Source organism: Babylonia areolata, chromosome 15, assembly GCF_041734735.1.
Source record: "Babylonia areolata isolate BAREFJ2019XMU chromosome 15, ASM4173473v1, whole genome shotgun sequence".
Lineage (NCBI taxonomy): Eukaryota > Metazoa > Mollusca > Gastropoda > Neogastropoda > Buccinidae > Babylonia > Babylonia areolata.
In genome coordinates, this window is record NC_134890.1 from 34,143,225 (window position 1) to 34,160,469 (window position 17,245).

Below are 17,245 nucleotides of genomic sequence, written 5' to 3' on the forward strand. Positions count from 1 at the left end.
TCTCCCAAGACGGTGGTTCTCCCAAGACGGTGGTTCTCTAGACAGTGGTTCTCCGAAGAAGGTGGTTCTCCCAAGACGGTGGTTCTCTAGACAGTGGTACTCTAGACAGTGGTTCTCTTGACAGTGGTTCTCCCAAGACAGTGGTTCTCTAGACAGTGGTTCTCCCAAGACAGTGGTTCTCTAGACAGTGGTACTCCGAAGACGGTGGTTCTCTAGACAGTGGTACTCCGAAGACGGCGGTTCTCCCAAGACGGTGGTTCTCCCAAGACGGTGGTTCTCTAGACAGTGGTTCTCTCAAGACGGCAGTTCGACCCAGACGGTGGTTCTCCAAAGACAGTGGTTCTCCCAAGACGGCAGTTCGACCAAGAGAAAAGAAAAGAAAAGAAAAACAACAGAGAACAAAATGGGGGGCTCGCGGACAACTGTGGTGTTACGCTGTGTGGTCTGTGCTGTGATGTTTCCTTTGGGTCCTGTGGGATGTTCCGCTCTGGAAAGACGACTCCCGTGGGTGTCCTCAACAGATGTGGCCGGGGGGGATGTGCAGGGGACAAGGGCGGAAGTGACGGGGAGGAAGTTGTTGGAGGTGTCTGCCCAGAGAGGGTCCGCTCTGTTCCCTGCAGTGTGGGAAGCCGTGCTGGATGGGGGGGTGAACCCCGGCCGGTACCACAACGTCAGCAAGGACTGCAGCCACTCGTTGGGGGAGTATTCCCGGGGCTTCCACAAACGGGAGGCGTGGGCTGTGCGCAGTGAGTGTTGGTTTCTCTGGATTGGATTATAGATAGGGTTGTAAAGTTTGTTTTGTTTTGTTCTTAATCATGTATTTGTCTCTGTGTCGTGTGTGTGTGTGTGTGTGTGTGTGTGTGTGTGTGTGTGTGTGTGTGTGCGTGTGAGGAAGAGAGAAAGGGAGAGAGAGTGTGTGTGTGTGTGTTGGTGAGAGAGAGAGAGAGCACTGAACACTGAAATGTTTAATGTCATTATCTGTAAAGCTCTAGTGACATAGTTGGTACAAATCAGAACAAAAAATGGTGCAAAACAAATGTAAACTAAACTACTAAGGGATAAGCGGCACTTTGGTACTTTGTCATTTGCTTAAAAAGTCCATGTGGCAGGCGGGTACTGTGCCTTTCCCGCCCCAGTCGTTCGTCTCCAAGGGTTGAACAGTACACAGGAAACAAGTATATATAATCCATAGAATAATTATTCAAGCATGTAACATCGACACACATCATATCAATACGGTCACATAACAAAGTACATATAAAACATATAATAATTATTTAAGCCTGTAACACCGAAACACGTCATATCAATACGAACACTTCCCAAAAATACATTGTCGAAATTGACCATCCAAATGGAACCCTTCTTTTTGTCTGTGCCTTTTTTCCCCTCATAAATCCCATGATACGTTTTTAATTGACTAATGAGTATTTGTACCGATAGTAGACGTTTTATGTATATTTACTGCCTCTGATACATATTTTGCTAGTGGGATTATCATATTTTCATTTTCTGTCATCAGTATGCCGAACAAATCTTTTCTCTGCGCTGGAGCTGTATTGAAAAGGGTACTTTTTTTTCGCAGTTCTTCGTATCTTTTGCTGTTAAATATGAAATGGTTTTCATCTTCTGGGCTTTCGCCACACATTGGGCAAGGGAATGTTTCTATATCTGAACGAACCATCTTCTGTTGGCATTCAGTGCAAGTGCTCTCAATCTGAGCCTCGCAAAGCAGATTTTATACCACTTGTTTGTTACGATCTTGATATATTTCTCTGTTTGAAATGTTGTTTTAAATGAATAGAATTATTTATACCTATCATTGCTCTTTATTTCTCCGTGCCAGTTTTGTTTGTAACATGCTATAAGTCTATCTTTAAATTCAGATACAAAGCCGCTCTCTTTGGCACATCCAAACAAGACCGAGTCCATGTTCCGTTAGTGTTTTCTTGATGTGGAATACCCAGTTCTGTTTACCCTTCTCCTCTTGCAGCAGCAGCATCTCGTATGCTTGCCTACATAATCGTGATGTTGGCAGTCTACTGTCTAGTAAGTGTGAGCCAATGTCTAATGCATTTTACTATTGATTTAATATACAGTGGGTACCTGCCAGTTTCACCATGCATTATAGTGTTTGATGAATGTGATGGGACACCAAGAAAGCGCTTCATTGCAAAAGTATGTACTCTTGATATGTCAGGTCAGGTCATTAGATCTGCTACTGGTAACCTGTAATCCAGTACAACCTGTTCAGGGTCGGGTTGCCGACGACTAAACCGGCACTTCCACCGCTCCCTTCTGGGACTGGTGAGGCGGGTGGCTAGACACCCTTATGGAGATCCATAAAAGGGCGTCGGCTCAGGAGAGCCACCGACGGCCATCTAGCTCCACTGTGCTGTGTGCATGCCACACGCAGTTGGCCTCCGGGGTGTGTCTACCCATGTATGCGAAGTCTGGATCCGGCAGAATCTGCGGAAGAAACCTATCGGTTCAACGGAGAGGAAGGCGATTACAGCAACGCACTGTGGAGTGCAGAGAGCAAGATGAGACACCGAAAGGATATCTTGGTCATCCACTGCATCCGTGCTCATCCTCCAGTCGTCTCGACTTAGTCTTGCCACTGGAAATTGGTGGACCCTGACGAGAGAGTGAGGTCGACGTTGCGCAACTCCTCTTCACTTTAAACAAACTCATCGCGCAAGTCATCAGTCATCCAAAATGACCTTTCATCCTTCATCATTTCATCACCCCCAAGTCCTGTGGCGACAGGCGAGCGACGAAACGACAGGTGTGGGTACACTGGCAGTCGCAGCCGCAGACCTGCACGCAGGCGGCTCAGGCCATAGGGTCGTTCTTCGTCGACAGGAGCAGCGATGGAGCTCGGCAGCCGTCTGAGCGTCTGAGCAGCCCTCTTTAGGAATGCACTGCTCACCTCCCTGGCATGAGGAAGGGGCTAGAAAAGGTGCCCTAAAAATTGCCTGCTCCATATCACCCTGGCCAGCATACCGCGGCTGGCGGGGACCCTACATCAGCGGTCGAAACAAAGAGAAAGAAAAGAAAAAAACAAGGATCGTTCCTCTCACCATTGGTGCTTGGAACATAAGGACTCTCCTGGACAGAGATAACGCGGACAGACCCCAAAGGAGAACAGCACTAGTTGCATCCGAACTCGCCAGATACAACATCGACATCGCAGCCTTGAGTGAGACTCGGCTTGCAGGCGAAGGCGAGCTCTGTGAACGGGGATCTGGTTACACCTTCTTCTGGAGTGGACGAGGAAGCGAAGAGCGACGTGAGGCTGGCGTTGGTTTTGCAGTAAAAACAGCACTTGTCAGCAAGCTAGCTGGAATCCCAAAGGGAGTCAACGATAGGCTTATGACCATGAAACTCCCACTGGCATCTGGCCAGAAGCACCTCACCATTGTCAGTGCCTACGCCCCAACCATGACCAACCCGGATGAAGTGAAGGCGAAGTTCTACGAGGACCTTCACTCTGTCATTGCTGCTATCCCTAAAGCAGACAAGCTCATCATTCTTGGGGACTTCAATGCTAGAGTTGGCTCTGACTACATCTCCTGGGATGGAGTGATTGGAAAGCACGGTGTGGGCCACTGCAACCCAAATGGATTGCTTTTGCTTCAGACCTGTGCAGAGCACGAACTGCTGATAACCAACACAGTTTTCTGCCTCCCTACCCGTAACAGGACATCATGGATGCACCCTCGCTCAAAGCATTGGCATCTCATCGATTATGTCATCGTCAGGAAAAGGGATAGGCAAGATGTACATGTAACAAAGACCATGTGCGGCGCCGAGTGTTGGACAGACCATCGCCTTGTAGTCTCGAAGCTGAATATTCGAATCCAGCCCAAGAGACGCCCCCAAGGCCAGAAGGCTCCAAAACGGCTCAACATCGCTAAGCTGAAAAGCATCACCATCAAACAGTCCTTTGTGGAGCTGCTGGAAGATCGTCTGGAATCCGCCTCTCTGGACAACCAGAATGTGGAGTCTGACTGGAGGACCCTGCGTGAGCTGATCTATAGTACAGCTTCAGAGACCCTGGGACCCATGACCAGAAAGCACAAAGACTGGTTTGATGAAAACTGTGATGAAATCAAGCAGCTTCTGGATGAGAAACGCCGTCTGCATCAAGCCCACCTGAGCAACCCAAAGTCCACATCAAAAAAGGATGCATACAATGCCATCCGCAGGACTGTTCAGCAAAAGTTACGCCAGATGCAGGATAAGTGGCTGAGTGACAAAGCTGATGAGATCCAGGGATATGCTGACAGGCACGATATGAAGAGGTTCTATGATGCCTTAAAAGAAGTCTATGGCCCCACATCCTCAGGATCATCCCCCCTCCTCAGTGCAGATGGGAATACCTTGATCACCGAGAAGGAGAACATTCTCGAACGATGGGCTGAGCACTTCAACAGTGTCTTAAATCGCCCTTCCTCCATAAATGATGAAGCCATAGACCGTCTCCCACAAGTCCCCACCAACGAAGCACTGGACGATTCGCCAACACTTCTTGAGACCCAGAAAGCAATCCGTCTGCTATCCAGTGGCAAAGCACCTGGCTCAGACTCCATACCAACAGAGGTCTACAAGGATGGAGGCACTGTGCTGACTGAGAAGCTTCATCAGCTGTACTCACTCATGTGGAAAGAAGAGACGATCCCCCAGGATTTCAAAGATGCATCTATCATTCACTTGTACAAGCGAAAGGGGAACCGGCAAGCCTGTGATAACCATCGGGGCATTTCCTTGCTCTCCATCGCAGGCAAGATACTTGCCAGGATCCTACTTAACCGCCTCACAGCACACCTTGACCAAGGTCATTTGCCTGAGAGCCAATGTGGATTCCGGAAAGAGCGCGGAACCACTGACATGGTGTTTGCTGCAAGGCAGCTGCAAGAGAAATGTCAGGAGCAAAATGCTGATCTGTTCTCCACCTATGTCGACCTCACTAAGGCCTTCGACACCGTGAGCAGAGAGGGACTGTGGAAGATCATGGCCAAGTACGGATGCCCTCGGAAATTTATTTCCTTGGTCAGCCAATTCCATGAAGGCATGCAGGCTCGAGTCCAGGACAATGGTGAAACATCTGCTCCTTTTGCTGTCACAAATGGTGTCAAGCAAGGCTGCGTCTTGGCTCCAACGCTGTTCAGCCTCATGTTCTCTGCAATGCTTACTGATGCCTTCAGAGATGGCGATGTTGGAATCGGCCTAAAGTACCGAACAGATGGCAAGCTGTTTAACCTCAGAAGGCTTCAAGCAAAAACGAAGGTCATGACAGACATCATCAGAGACTTTTTGTTTGCTGATGATTGTGCCCTCAACGCTGGATCTGAAGCTGACATGCAACTCAGCGTCGACAAGTTTGCCACTGCCAGCAGGAACTTTGGCCTTACCATCAGCACGAGGAAAACTGAAGTTCTCCATCAGCCAGCCCCAGGGAAACCCTACGTTGAGCCCAACATCACAGTCAACGGTCAGAGACTCAGTGCGGTGGAGCGGTTCACATACCTTGGCAGCACACTGTCACGAAATGCGACCATCGACGATGAAGTGAACGTCAGGATTGCAAGAGCAAGCGCAACTTTTGGTAGACTCAATGCAAATGTCTGGAACAGAAGAGGCATTAGTCTTGAGACCAAGCTAAAGGTCTACAGAGCAGTAGTTCTCCCCACACTACTGTACGCCTGCGAAACTTGGACAGTGTACCAACGACATGCCAAGAAGCTGAACCACTTCCACACAACATGCCTCAGGAAGCTACTGAACATCAAGTGGCAAGACAAGACCCCAGACACAGAGGTGCTCGCAAAAGCCACCCTTCCCAGCATCTTCACCATCCTGATGCAGTCCCAGCTTCGCTGGGCTGGACACGTGGCGCGCATGCCAGACCATCAGCTGCCCAAAAGGCTCTTCTATGGCGAGCTGCAAAAAGGGAAGAGATCACACGGAGGTCAGAAGAAGCGCTTCAGAGATACTCTGAAAGTCTCTCTGAAAGCGTTTGATATCAACCCTGACTCCTGGGAGGAATCTGCAGTGGACCGTGACAAATGGCGCGCTGCTGTGCACAAAGGCGCCAGGTTGTGCGAGGCCAACAGGACTGCTGCAGCTGTTGAGAAGAGGCAGGCCAGAAAGTCACAGGCAAACAAGCTCCCTGACAATGATATGCCTGTCTTTGTCTGCCCCAACTGTCAGCGAACATTTCGTGCGCAGATTGGACTATTCAGCCATCTGCGCACTCACAGATAGATTCATGAGCATCCTTCCCCCCACCACACCACCACCCTCCCCCCATCCCCCATCCCCCATCTGGATGACAACGATGGTCATCATCGATCTCGATGGACACACCACCACCATGTACTCTTTCCATTTGGTTATTTGGCATGAGTCCCCATATTTCCGCTCCATAGTTCAAAACTGGTTCAATTAATTTTGTGTGCCGAAAAGTTTCCAGAAAAGCTGTGCATCAGTCGACAGTGGTCTCCTGAGTGATTTTATAATTTGGAAGAGAGAGAGAGAGAGAGAGAGAGAGAGAGAGAGAGAGAGAGAGAGAGAATCACTGACGGACATACACGTTGCAGCGTGGATAACTGAAGTAGTTGCATACTACCGCAAAATGATTATTGTAAACGTTTGCAGACTTACAATCGAAATACATGTATATATATATAATATATCTCTTTATTTGTTTGTTTCCTCGTGATCAAATCGATGTTTTCGTGCTGTGAGCATGCACGAACCTGGCAATATTATCGATTCAGAAGTCCTTAAAACTGAACTCCGTGGCGCATCATAGTTTCCTGAAGGTCTGCAATCAGTGGATCGTGGTGGACTATGGTAGTGGACTATGGTGGACTATGGTAGACTATGGTGGTGGACTATGGTGGACCATGGTGGACTATGGTGGGGGACTGTGGTGGACTATGGCGGACCATGGTGGTGGACTATGGCGGACCATGGTGGCCAGGCCACGGGTCCCAGGACCGGGTTGCTTAGAGTAAAGAATATTCCTAAGTATGTGGAGTTTACCGTGGAGTTGGGAACATTCTTAACGATAAGCAAACTTAGCGATGCTTAGCTCGCTCATGCAACCCACCCCATGGAATTTACCCTGGAGTTAGGAACATTCTTAATGATAAGTAAACGTATCGATGCTAAGTTCGCTCATGCAACCCACCCGAATTCACCCAGGAGTTGGGAACATTCCTTACGATAAGCAAACTCAGTGCTGCTAAGTTAGGAACATTCCTTACGATAAGCAAACTTAGTGCTGCTAAGTTAGGAACATTCCTTACGATAAGCAAACTTAGTGCTGCTAAGTTAGGAACATTCCTTACGATAAGCAAACTTAGTGCTGCTAAGTTAGGAACATTCATAAAGATAAGCAAACTTAGTGCTGCTAAGTTAAGAACATTCCTTACGATAAGCAAACTTAGTGCTGCTAAGTTAGGAACATTCATAAAGATTAACAAACTTAGTGCTGTTAAGTTAGGAACATTCCTTACGATAAGGAAACGTACTGCTGCTAAGTTAGGAACATTCATAAAGATAAGCAAACTTAGTGCTGTTAAGTTCGCTCACGCAAGCCCCCCCAGTGGCCCAGGCAGTGTGTCAGAGCTGCCTTCACTCCCAGGCACAGGGGACACGACATTCTGGGCAGGCAGTGTGTCAGAGCTGCCTTCACTCCCAGGCACAGGGGACACGACATTCTGGGCAGGCAGTGTGCCAGAGCTGCCTTCACTCCCAGGCACAGGAGACAAGACATTCTGGGCAGGCAGTGTGTCAGAGCTGCCTTCACTCCCAGGCACAGGGAACAAGACATTCTGGGCAGGCAGTGTGTCAGAGCTGCCTTCACTCCCAGGCACAGGGGACACGACATTCTGGGCAGGCAGTGTGTCAGAGCTGCCTTCACTCCCAGGCACAGGGGACACGACATTCTGGGCAGGCAGTGTGTCAGAGCTGCCTTCACTCCCAGGCACAGGGGACACGACATTCTGGGCAGGCAGTGTGTCAGAGCTGCCTTCACTCCCAGGCACAGGGGACACGACATTCTGGGCAGGCAGTGTGTCAGAGCTGCCTTCACTCCCAGGCACAGGGGACACGACATTCTGGGCAGGCAGTGTGTCAGAGCTGCCTTCACTCCCAGGCACAGGGGACAAGACATTCTGGGTGTGCCCACCTTCAGCAGTGTCCGTGTCAGTGGAAAGAGGTCTGTTCTGACGATTCCCGCTTCTGTGTCAGTCCACAGAAGACACTTTCCCAATACCGAACACAAAGTCTCTGAAGCTGGAAAATGCCCCCACCCCCACCCCCCGCACCCCCACTCCAACCCCACCCCACCCCCCCAAAAAAGCCAAAGGCATTTGGATACAGTCGGATTCTTTGTGATTAATTGATTTCATTTCACCCGGAAGTTGATTCAATCGTCAATATAAAATGTGAACAAAGAACGAAATATTGAAATCTGAAAATTATTATAAAAAAAAGAAAGGAAACAAGTGCATTGGCGGAATTTGATGTCTTTTGATACAGACACAAGGGGAGGGAATACACCTAGAGCTGACAGGAGCAAACGTTGGGGACGTTTTCATTAAAACTGTCTGTCTGTATGTATGTCTCTCTCACTCCCTCCCTCTCTCTGTCTCTCTCTGTGTCTCTCTCTCACTCTGTGTCTGTCGGTCTGTCTGTTTCACTCCCCCCTCTCTCTCCCTCTCTCTCTCTCCCTCTCTCTCTGTCTGTCGGTCTGTCTGTCTGTCTCACTTTCCCCCTCTCTCCCTCTCCGTTCTTTCTCTCACTCTCTGTCTGTCTCACTCCCCCCCCCTCTCTCTTCCCTTCTCTCTCTGTCGGTCTGTCGGTTTATCTATCTGTTTCACTTCCCCCCTCTCTCTCCCCCTCTCTCTCTCTGTCGGTCTGTCTGTCTGTCTCTCTCTGCATGTATTTATGTTTTGTTGTTGTTTGATACAATTTGAAATTTACCTGTGTAATGCAGCGCCTTTTGTATTGCGTACTTGTTAGATTTCTCTTGTATGAGGGCAGAGTGAAACAAGTCTTACACGTGTACTTGCTCCGTTTTCCCTTTTAAGACAAAAGCTCGTTCACTCTCTCTCTCTCTCTCTCTCTCTCTCTCTCTCTCTCTCTCTCTCTCTCCCGCACGCCCCCTCCCCCCATCTCTCTCTGTGACTGTCTGTCTGTCTGTCTATCTCTTTCTCTCTCGCTGGCTCGCAGGCTAGAAATTCCTTGTTGCGGACTATACCAGTCTTTCTTATGCTGGGTTACCAGATTCAGATTGACTCAGACTAGTCAAAGGGTTCATTTGTTTCTTGCTACATTTTCATTGTGGGATTTCACTCAGCCTTGGTTTGGGAAACTGGGAAAATATCACTGCAACCATTTTCCTGCAAATCTCTCAAGGCAGACAGTTTTGAATTTGCAAACTGATACAAAAAGAGACACTTCACCCTTTATAAATTCTTTTTAACTGTTGCTGCTGTTTAACAGGTAAATCTCTCAGTTCAGGGTGACCTGTGATGAGCTTTCCTGTTCTCTCTCCCCTCTCTCTCTCTCCCGTCTCTCTCTCTCCCCTCTCTCTCTCTTCTCTCTCTCCTCTCTCTCTCCCCCCCTCTCTCTCTCCTCTCTCTCTCCTCTCTCTCTCCCCCCCCTCTCTCCCCCCCCCTCTCTCTCTCTCCCTCTCTCTCTCTCTCCTCTCCTCTCTCTCTCTCTCTCCCCCCTCTCTGTCTCCCCTCCCTCTCTCTCTCTCTCTCTTTCTCTTCCCCATCTCTTTCTGGTTCTTCTTCTTGTTCTTACATTTCTTCTTGGTGGAGTGGGTTGGAAAATATAGTTAACATGTTCTGAAACACCAAGCGCTATTTCCTTAAGGAAAACAGTATGCTCTTACCCCCACTGAGTGAAATTTAACTGAAAGCATGTAGGAAATGAGTATGGAATATGTATGTAAACTGAAAGATCTTTATTCAAAATTTGATTTCCTCTTTATAAGACTCGTCTGAGAACTGTTTAACCACTACCAATACCACAACAAACACAACAAAAATAGCAAAGAAAAAAGAAAAAAAAAGAAAGAAAAAAAAAAAAAAAAAGAAATAGGAAGAGCTGTGGAATATGTTAGTTAAACAATACGGCTTCTGACTCCGTGTACAAAACGAAACATCAGTTTTAGCACAGAGCACAAATTACGCACAGCGTGCATTAATAATCAGTCCAACTGTCACCTTATCATGTTGTTTATGAGTTACTCGCTTTGCAGATTCTTCATTTCTGTATATTGTGACAACCAACATTCCTGATGTACACTCTGCAGTTGGTACACGTTTCCGCCGCTGATGAAATGACGGGGGGGAGGGGGGGGGGGGAAGAGAGAGACGAAGAGAAGGATAATCGGGAAAGGAAGACCAAGAGTCCAAGCTCCAGAAATGGTTGGAAGTTGCAAAACAAGCCCCCCCACCACCTCCCACCCCTCCCAATATATATATCTGGCAGTGAATGTTTATCACCACATCTGTGTGCACAGGGCCGCAGAGTGCATTTTTCATTTTGCTCGGTCATTATTTAACGCCTGTTATTTTCATCTCTAATATGATAATGCAGGTGGGTGTAACGTTCTCCGTACTGTTAGCCCAACACGCTCGCGCTCGTATTCACACACACACACACACACACACACACACACACACACACACACACACACACACACATACATACATACACACACACACACATACACACACACACACACACACACACACACATACATACATACACACACACACATACACACACACACACACACACATACACACAGACACACACACATACACACAGACATACACACACACACACACATACACACACACACAGACACACACACACACACACACACACACACATACAGACACACACACACACACACACACACAGACACACACACACACACACACACACACACACACACACACACACACACACACACACACACACACACACACACACACACACACACACACACACACACACACACACACAAGATCCAAAAGAAACCTTTCTCCTGCCCCGTTCCCCTGTGTCCAGCTGTCTGTCTGTCTGTCTGTCTGTCTGTCTGTCTGTCTGTCATATTTTCTGATTAATTTTTGAGTTTATCCTGGCTGGATGTCTGCCTTTAATTTCCGTCTCTTGTTGATGACCATCCATGTGTCTTCATTGTTTGCCACTCATCCCTTCCGTCTTTCTTTCTTCCTCCCTTTCTTTCCTTCCTTCCTTCCTTCCTTCCTTTCTTCCTTCCTTTCTTCCTTCCTTTCTTTCTTTCTTCCTTTCTTTCCTTCTTTTTCCCCCCTCCCTTCCTTCCTTCCTTCCTTTCTTTCTTCCTTTCTTTCTTTCTTCCTTCCTTTCTTTCTTTCTTTCTTTCTTTCTTTCTTTCTTTCTTCCTTTCTTTCTTTCTTTCTTTCTTTCTTTCTTTCTTCCTCCCTTTCTTTCCTTCCTCCCTTTCTTCCTTCCTTCCTTTCTTTCTTTCTTCCTCCCTTTCCTTCCTCCCTTTCTTCCTTCCTTCCTTTCTTTCTTTCCTTCTTTCTTCCTCCCTTCCTTCCTTCCTTCCTTCCTTTCTATCTTTCTTTCTTTCTTTCCTTCTTCCTTCCTTCCTCCCTCCCTCCCTTCCTTCCTTCCTTTCTTTCTTCCTTTCTTCCTTCCTTTCCTCCTTCCTCCCTTCCTTCCTCCCCTCCCCCTTCCTTCCTTTCTTTCTTTCTTCCTTTCTTATTGAGGGCACGATGAAAAGCAGCTTTCAGCTAATCCACCCCCGCCCTCTCTCTTCCCCCTCTTTCTGTAGATTCTGTCCCCACCTCTGTCTGTCTGTCTGTCTGTTTGTCTGTCTGTCTGTCTGTTTGTTACGGTTTTTACGGTATGCAAGAATTTTTTGTTTTAGTTTCTGATGGAAAGTGATGTTTGTGTTAAACAATTTTACCCCGAATAAAACTGGAATGAATCCCACTCCTTAACCCGACCCCTACCCCTACCCCCCTTCGCTGTTTCCTGCCGATGATGTGGACGTCTGTCTGTCTTTCTCTTCTTTCTGATGTCGCTGTCAACTGAGTTGTTTTCGCCCTGTCGTCTCTACCCATACCTTCCTCACTTTGTGCCTTCATGGTCTGTCCACACGTGTTTTAAAAGAAAGCATCAGATGTGTTTTTGTGTCTTTTTCTGGACTTGATGATTGAGCATTAGGGTAGGTATGCCTAATTGCGAATGACCCAGTCGAAACGACCAGCCTAACGTGTGTACTGTAAAGTATAACATGTCGTACGATAGTCAAACGTAGTTCTTTTGTTTTTGAAGGATTTCTCCGACTGGTTGCACCAGGAAACGTTCGTCTGCTCATTCTTTTCAATGTTTTGTCGACGTTTGAAATAGCAGGGGTGCCTGAGGGTAAATGCGAACGGGCAAGTCTGATTGCGAACGATGGCTTTTGGTACATGCAGACAATTAAAACAGAAGCAGGTCTTTAACTCATTAGACATAACATTTATTGGAACAATGTACCAGACTGTTGTATTGTTGGTTTTGATCACACATGCACACAAACACACAAACATTCATTTAAACACACCCCACACTGCACACAAACAAACCCTTTTGAGAGTGCTCAGTAACTGTGCAGCATCGTTCGCAGATAGACTCAAATCAACATATCCTATGGTCTAATTGCAAACGGCATTATTTTGCAGATTCCTGTCAAAACTGACGTTCTGATCTGTCATCAATATGCTTTCTAAAATTCTCCCAGCACTGGCAATGCGCATTCAACGTATCCCATCAAATCAACTGTTTCAAACTGTGTCCAAGTTTAAGTCCAACAATTTGCTTCCCTTGATTTTAGGATTTTGAGAGTTCGTTTGTAAGCTTGGTCGACAGCGAAGAGAAGAAAGAGCGCGGAAATAGCCAGAAATTGCCGATGTTTGACTGGTTCTTGGAAATAGATATTCATTAAGGTATTAGAAAAAGGTCAAAGCGGACGTTGAATTGTGAAATACAACCGTTAAGAACGCTTCGAACTGGGGCGGTATACGAAACGTTCGCAGTTACACGCTGTTCGCATTTACCCATGCCTTCCCTATAACTAAGTTGTATTTTCTGCGACTAGGACGTGTGAAATGCGTTTTGGTAACTTGAGGGTTTGTATGTCTGTTATCATACATATGATTTTTTGGTTTATATATGACGATGCTTACATTCATGTTAGTTTTTTGTTTTTAATTCTCTGTGGCAAAACGGACGGTGTTGTCAACGTCACAGGTATGTTCTAAGTATATTTGCTCGGCTATGGTGTGTGCTTGTGTTTGATCTTCCTTCCGTTTCTCGGGCACTTGTTTGTCACTTCAGATTCTATGGGGTCAGTTTTTGTTGTTGTTGTTGTTGTTTTTTGTTGTTGTTTTTTGCACTAGTATGTCCGTGTGCAGTCGACAGGCCTTTAAACAAGAAAGAAACAAAGAAAACAGATTATAATATTGTCCTCAGGGCTTCTAGAACTGATATGAATGAACGTAACAAAATTAGAGAAGGGATAAATATGCAGTTATAGTCAGGTGGGTTGTTAGTCCTTTAAACAGTGTGTAAGGCTTATGGCAGTTAGTCCTTTAAAGTGTTAGGCTTGTGGTAGTTAGTCCTTTAAACAGTGTGTAAGGCTTATGGTAGTTAGTCCTTTAAAGTGTTAGGCTTGTGGTAGTTAGTCCTTTAAACAGTGTGTAAGGCTTATGGTAGTTAGTCCTTTAAACAGTGTGTAAGGCTTATGGTAGTTAGTCCTTTAAAGTGTTAGGCTTGTGGTAGTTAGTCCTTTAAACAGTGTGTAAGGCTTATGGTAGTTAGTCCTTTAAACAGTGTGTAAGGCTTATGGTAGTTAGTCCTTTAAACAGTGTGTAAGGCTTATGGTAGTTAGTCCTTTAAACAGTGTGTAAGGCTTATGGTAGTTAGTCCTTTAAACAGTGTGTAAGGCTTATGGTAGTTAGTCCTTTAAACAGTGTGTAAGGTTTATGGTAGTTAGTCCTTTAAACAGTGTGTAAGGTTTATGGTAGTTAGTCCTTTAAACAGTGTGTAAGGCTTATGGTAATTAGTCCTTTAAACAGTGTGTAAGGCTTATGGTAGTTAGTCCTTTAAACAGTGTGTAAGGCTTATGGTAATTAGTCCTTTAAACAGTGTGTGAGGCTTATGGTAATTAGTCCTTTAAACAGTGTGTAAGGTTTATGGCAGTTAGTCCTTGAAACAGTGTTAGGCTTGTGGTAATTAGTCCTTTAAACAGTGTGTAAGGCTTATGGTAATTAGTCCTTTAAACAGTGTGTGAGGCTCATGATACAGGTGTGTATGTGTGCGGGGGGTGCGGGTATGTGTGTGTGTGTGTAAGAACGCACTAGAAAAAAGCGGAAACTTTATGCAGTGATTGTTGAACAATAGCGCGTTCTTTCCTCGCATCTCCTTCATCATAAACCTCCTATTTTTTTAAATTTTGTCTTTTATTTTATTTTATTTTTTTATTATCAATACTTTTTTTTGGATTAGTAGAAGTATTCAAGTATTCATACATTCGTCCTTACCATTGTCCACTACGCCAGTAAATCAGCATCGTTTCAGTTTCTGGGCGACAGATACAGAATCGTCATACCCTGTGTCCTGTGTAAACTGCCGGGTCTCAGTTTTTTGCCGGACAGTTTCAGACTACCAAAAACTTTTCCCCCCTTTCTCTTTCTCCCCACTCCAGTGTCCAGAAATGGCTCCATAAGCCGCAGACTGGAACATCACATTACCTTATTTGTCTGCAAATTACGGGTATATAGATCGCAAAAGAAATGCAGATTTGTATCAAGTAGTGCGACTGATGGTTTTGTTTCCTGGTAACGACAGCGTAAAATGAATGAAGTGCCTGTCCCAAGAGATTTTCCCCTTCGCGCAGTCTGTTAGATTTAGGGAATGTGTGGTCTGTGGAGTTGTCATGTTATCTGTTCACTGTATTCAGAGTGTGACATGCAGGCTGTAATTCGTCTCCTGTGTGACAGGAGTTAATGCCAGTTGCAGGTCGTTGGAAGTCAACGGTCTTTTTTCCACTTCGGCGTAATGCATTTCCGATACTCCATCGTGGAAGAATGTTTTACAGATGGCGTCACGTGATACCCTGTTAACTGTTACAGCGTTAAGCGATATCAAATCAGAGAGTTGGTATTATGTTGGTATAATGAAATCACAAGGTTACACCAGGAACCTCTTGGACGGATGTCCTCCCCCTTTCAACATACACTGACCTACTGTACCAAGCTGAAACGGCTTCATATTCTGCTTGTACGTATAGTACGTGCCTCAAACATTGCTTTGATGAAAATTATCGATGGTGATTTATGCACGATTTTTTTTAATGGATCTGACTTATTGCAGCACCACAGGGCTGGTCAACTAGTGCATACATTGTCATAAACACGAAATTGTTTGAACATATCAGATGGCTCGAATTCTGAAACAGAGAAGTGAAGGAACTCTTGTTGCTAAGGCTTGTAAGTTTGGAACGGGTGGAATACTCTGGTACGATCTGGCGACACCCGGTAATAAGTTTGGAACGGGTGCAATACCCTGGGTAACATCTGGCGACAGCCGGTAATAAGTTTAAAACGGGTGCAATACCCTGGGTAACATCTGGCGACAGCCGGTATTAAGTTTGGAACGGGTGGAATACCCTGGGTAACATCTGGCGACAGCCGGTAATAAGTTTGGAACGGGTGGAATGCCCTGGGTAACATCTGGCGACAGCCGGTATTAGTTTGGAACGGGTGCAATACCCTGGGTAACATCTGGCGACACCCGGTATTAAGTTTGGAACGGGTGGAATACCCTGGGTAACATCTAGCGACACCTGGTAACGCCCAGTCAGTTAGCGTTGTAGTCAACGTTGTATTCCAAGGAATACTTATAGATCTCTGTCTGTTTCTCACATGGACGTTCTTGTATGCCTTCATGTCTTCATGAAATATTACACTGGGGATGGGTGACGTTACGAGGTTGGGGTGAGTTAATGTAATATAGGGCTAGGGATGGGTGACGTCATGAGGGTTGGGGTGAGTTAATGTAATATAGGGTTAGGGATGGGTGACGTCATGAGGGTTGGGGTGAGTTAATGTAATATAGGGTTAGGGATGGGTGACGTCATGAGGGTTGGGGTGAGTTAATGTAATATAGGGTTAGGGATGGGTGACGTCATGAGGGTTGTGGTGAGTTAATGTAATAAAGGGTTAGGGATGGATGACGTCATGAGGGTTGGGGTGAGTTAATGTAATATAGGGTTAGGGATGGGTGACGTCATGAGGGTTGGGGTGAGTTAATGTAATATAGGGTTAGGGATGGGTGACGTCATGAGGTTGGGGTGAGTTAATGTAATAAAGGGTTGGGGATGGGTGACGTCACGAGGGTTGGGGATGGGTGACGTCATGAGGGTTGGGGTGAGTTAATGTAATATAGGGTTAGGGATGGGTGACGTTACGAGGTTGGGGTGAGTTAATGTAACAAAGGGTTAGGGATGGGTGACGTCATGAGGTTGGGGTGAGTTAATGTAAATAGGGTTAGGGATGGGTGACGTCATGAGGTTGGGGTGAGTTAATGTAATAAAGGGTTGGGGATGGGTGACGTCATGAGGTTGGGGTGAGTTAACGTAATAAAGGGTTGGGGATGGGTGACGTCATGAGGGGTGGGGTGAATTAATGTAATAAAGGGTTGGGGATGGGTGACGTCATGAGGGGTGGGGTGAGTTAATGTAATAAAGGGTTGGGGATGGGTGACGTCATGAGGGGTGGGGTGAGTTAATGTAAAATAGGGTTGGGGATGGATGACGTCATGAGGGTTGGGGTGAGTTAATGTAATAAGGAGTTGGGGATGGTGACGTCATGAGGGTTGGGGAGTTAATGTAATAAAGGGTTGGGGATGGGTGACGTCATGAGGGTTGGGGTGAGTTAATGTAATAAGGAGTTGGGGATGGTGACGTCACGAAAGGTTGGAATATGACGATTTCATTAGCGGGTGGGGTGGTCGTGGCGTGAGATAATGAAGCGGACTGGAAAAGCAGGGAAAAAAGGAAAAGTGTGAGTGAGTGAGTGAGTGAGTTGCCGTGTTTGTTCGCCCGTGTGTGTGTGTGTGTGTGTGTGTGTGTGTGTGTGTGTGTGTGTGTGTGGTGTGTGTGTGTGTGTGTGTG

The 17,245-nt window shown here is 46.4% G+C and overlaps 1 protein-coding gene across 3 annotated transcripts in view; it reads left to right on the forward strand.

The window, feature by feature from the left end:
* Positions 1-370: 370 nt before the first annotated feature.
* LOC143290596 (uncharacterized) overlaps positions 371-17,245 on the forward strand; it is a 79,804-nt gene continuing 62,929 nt past the window's right edge. For all 3 annotated transcript variants that reach the window (XM_076600184.1, XM_076600185.1, XM_076600186.1), the window contains exon 1: positions 371-746. In XM_076600184.1, the coding sequence (XP_076456299.1) occupies positions 404-746 (343 nt within the window). In that variant the 5' untranslated portion in view covers positions 371-403. The remainder of the gene's footprint in view (positions 747-17,245) is intronic.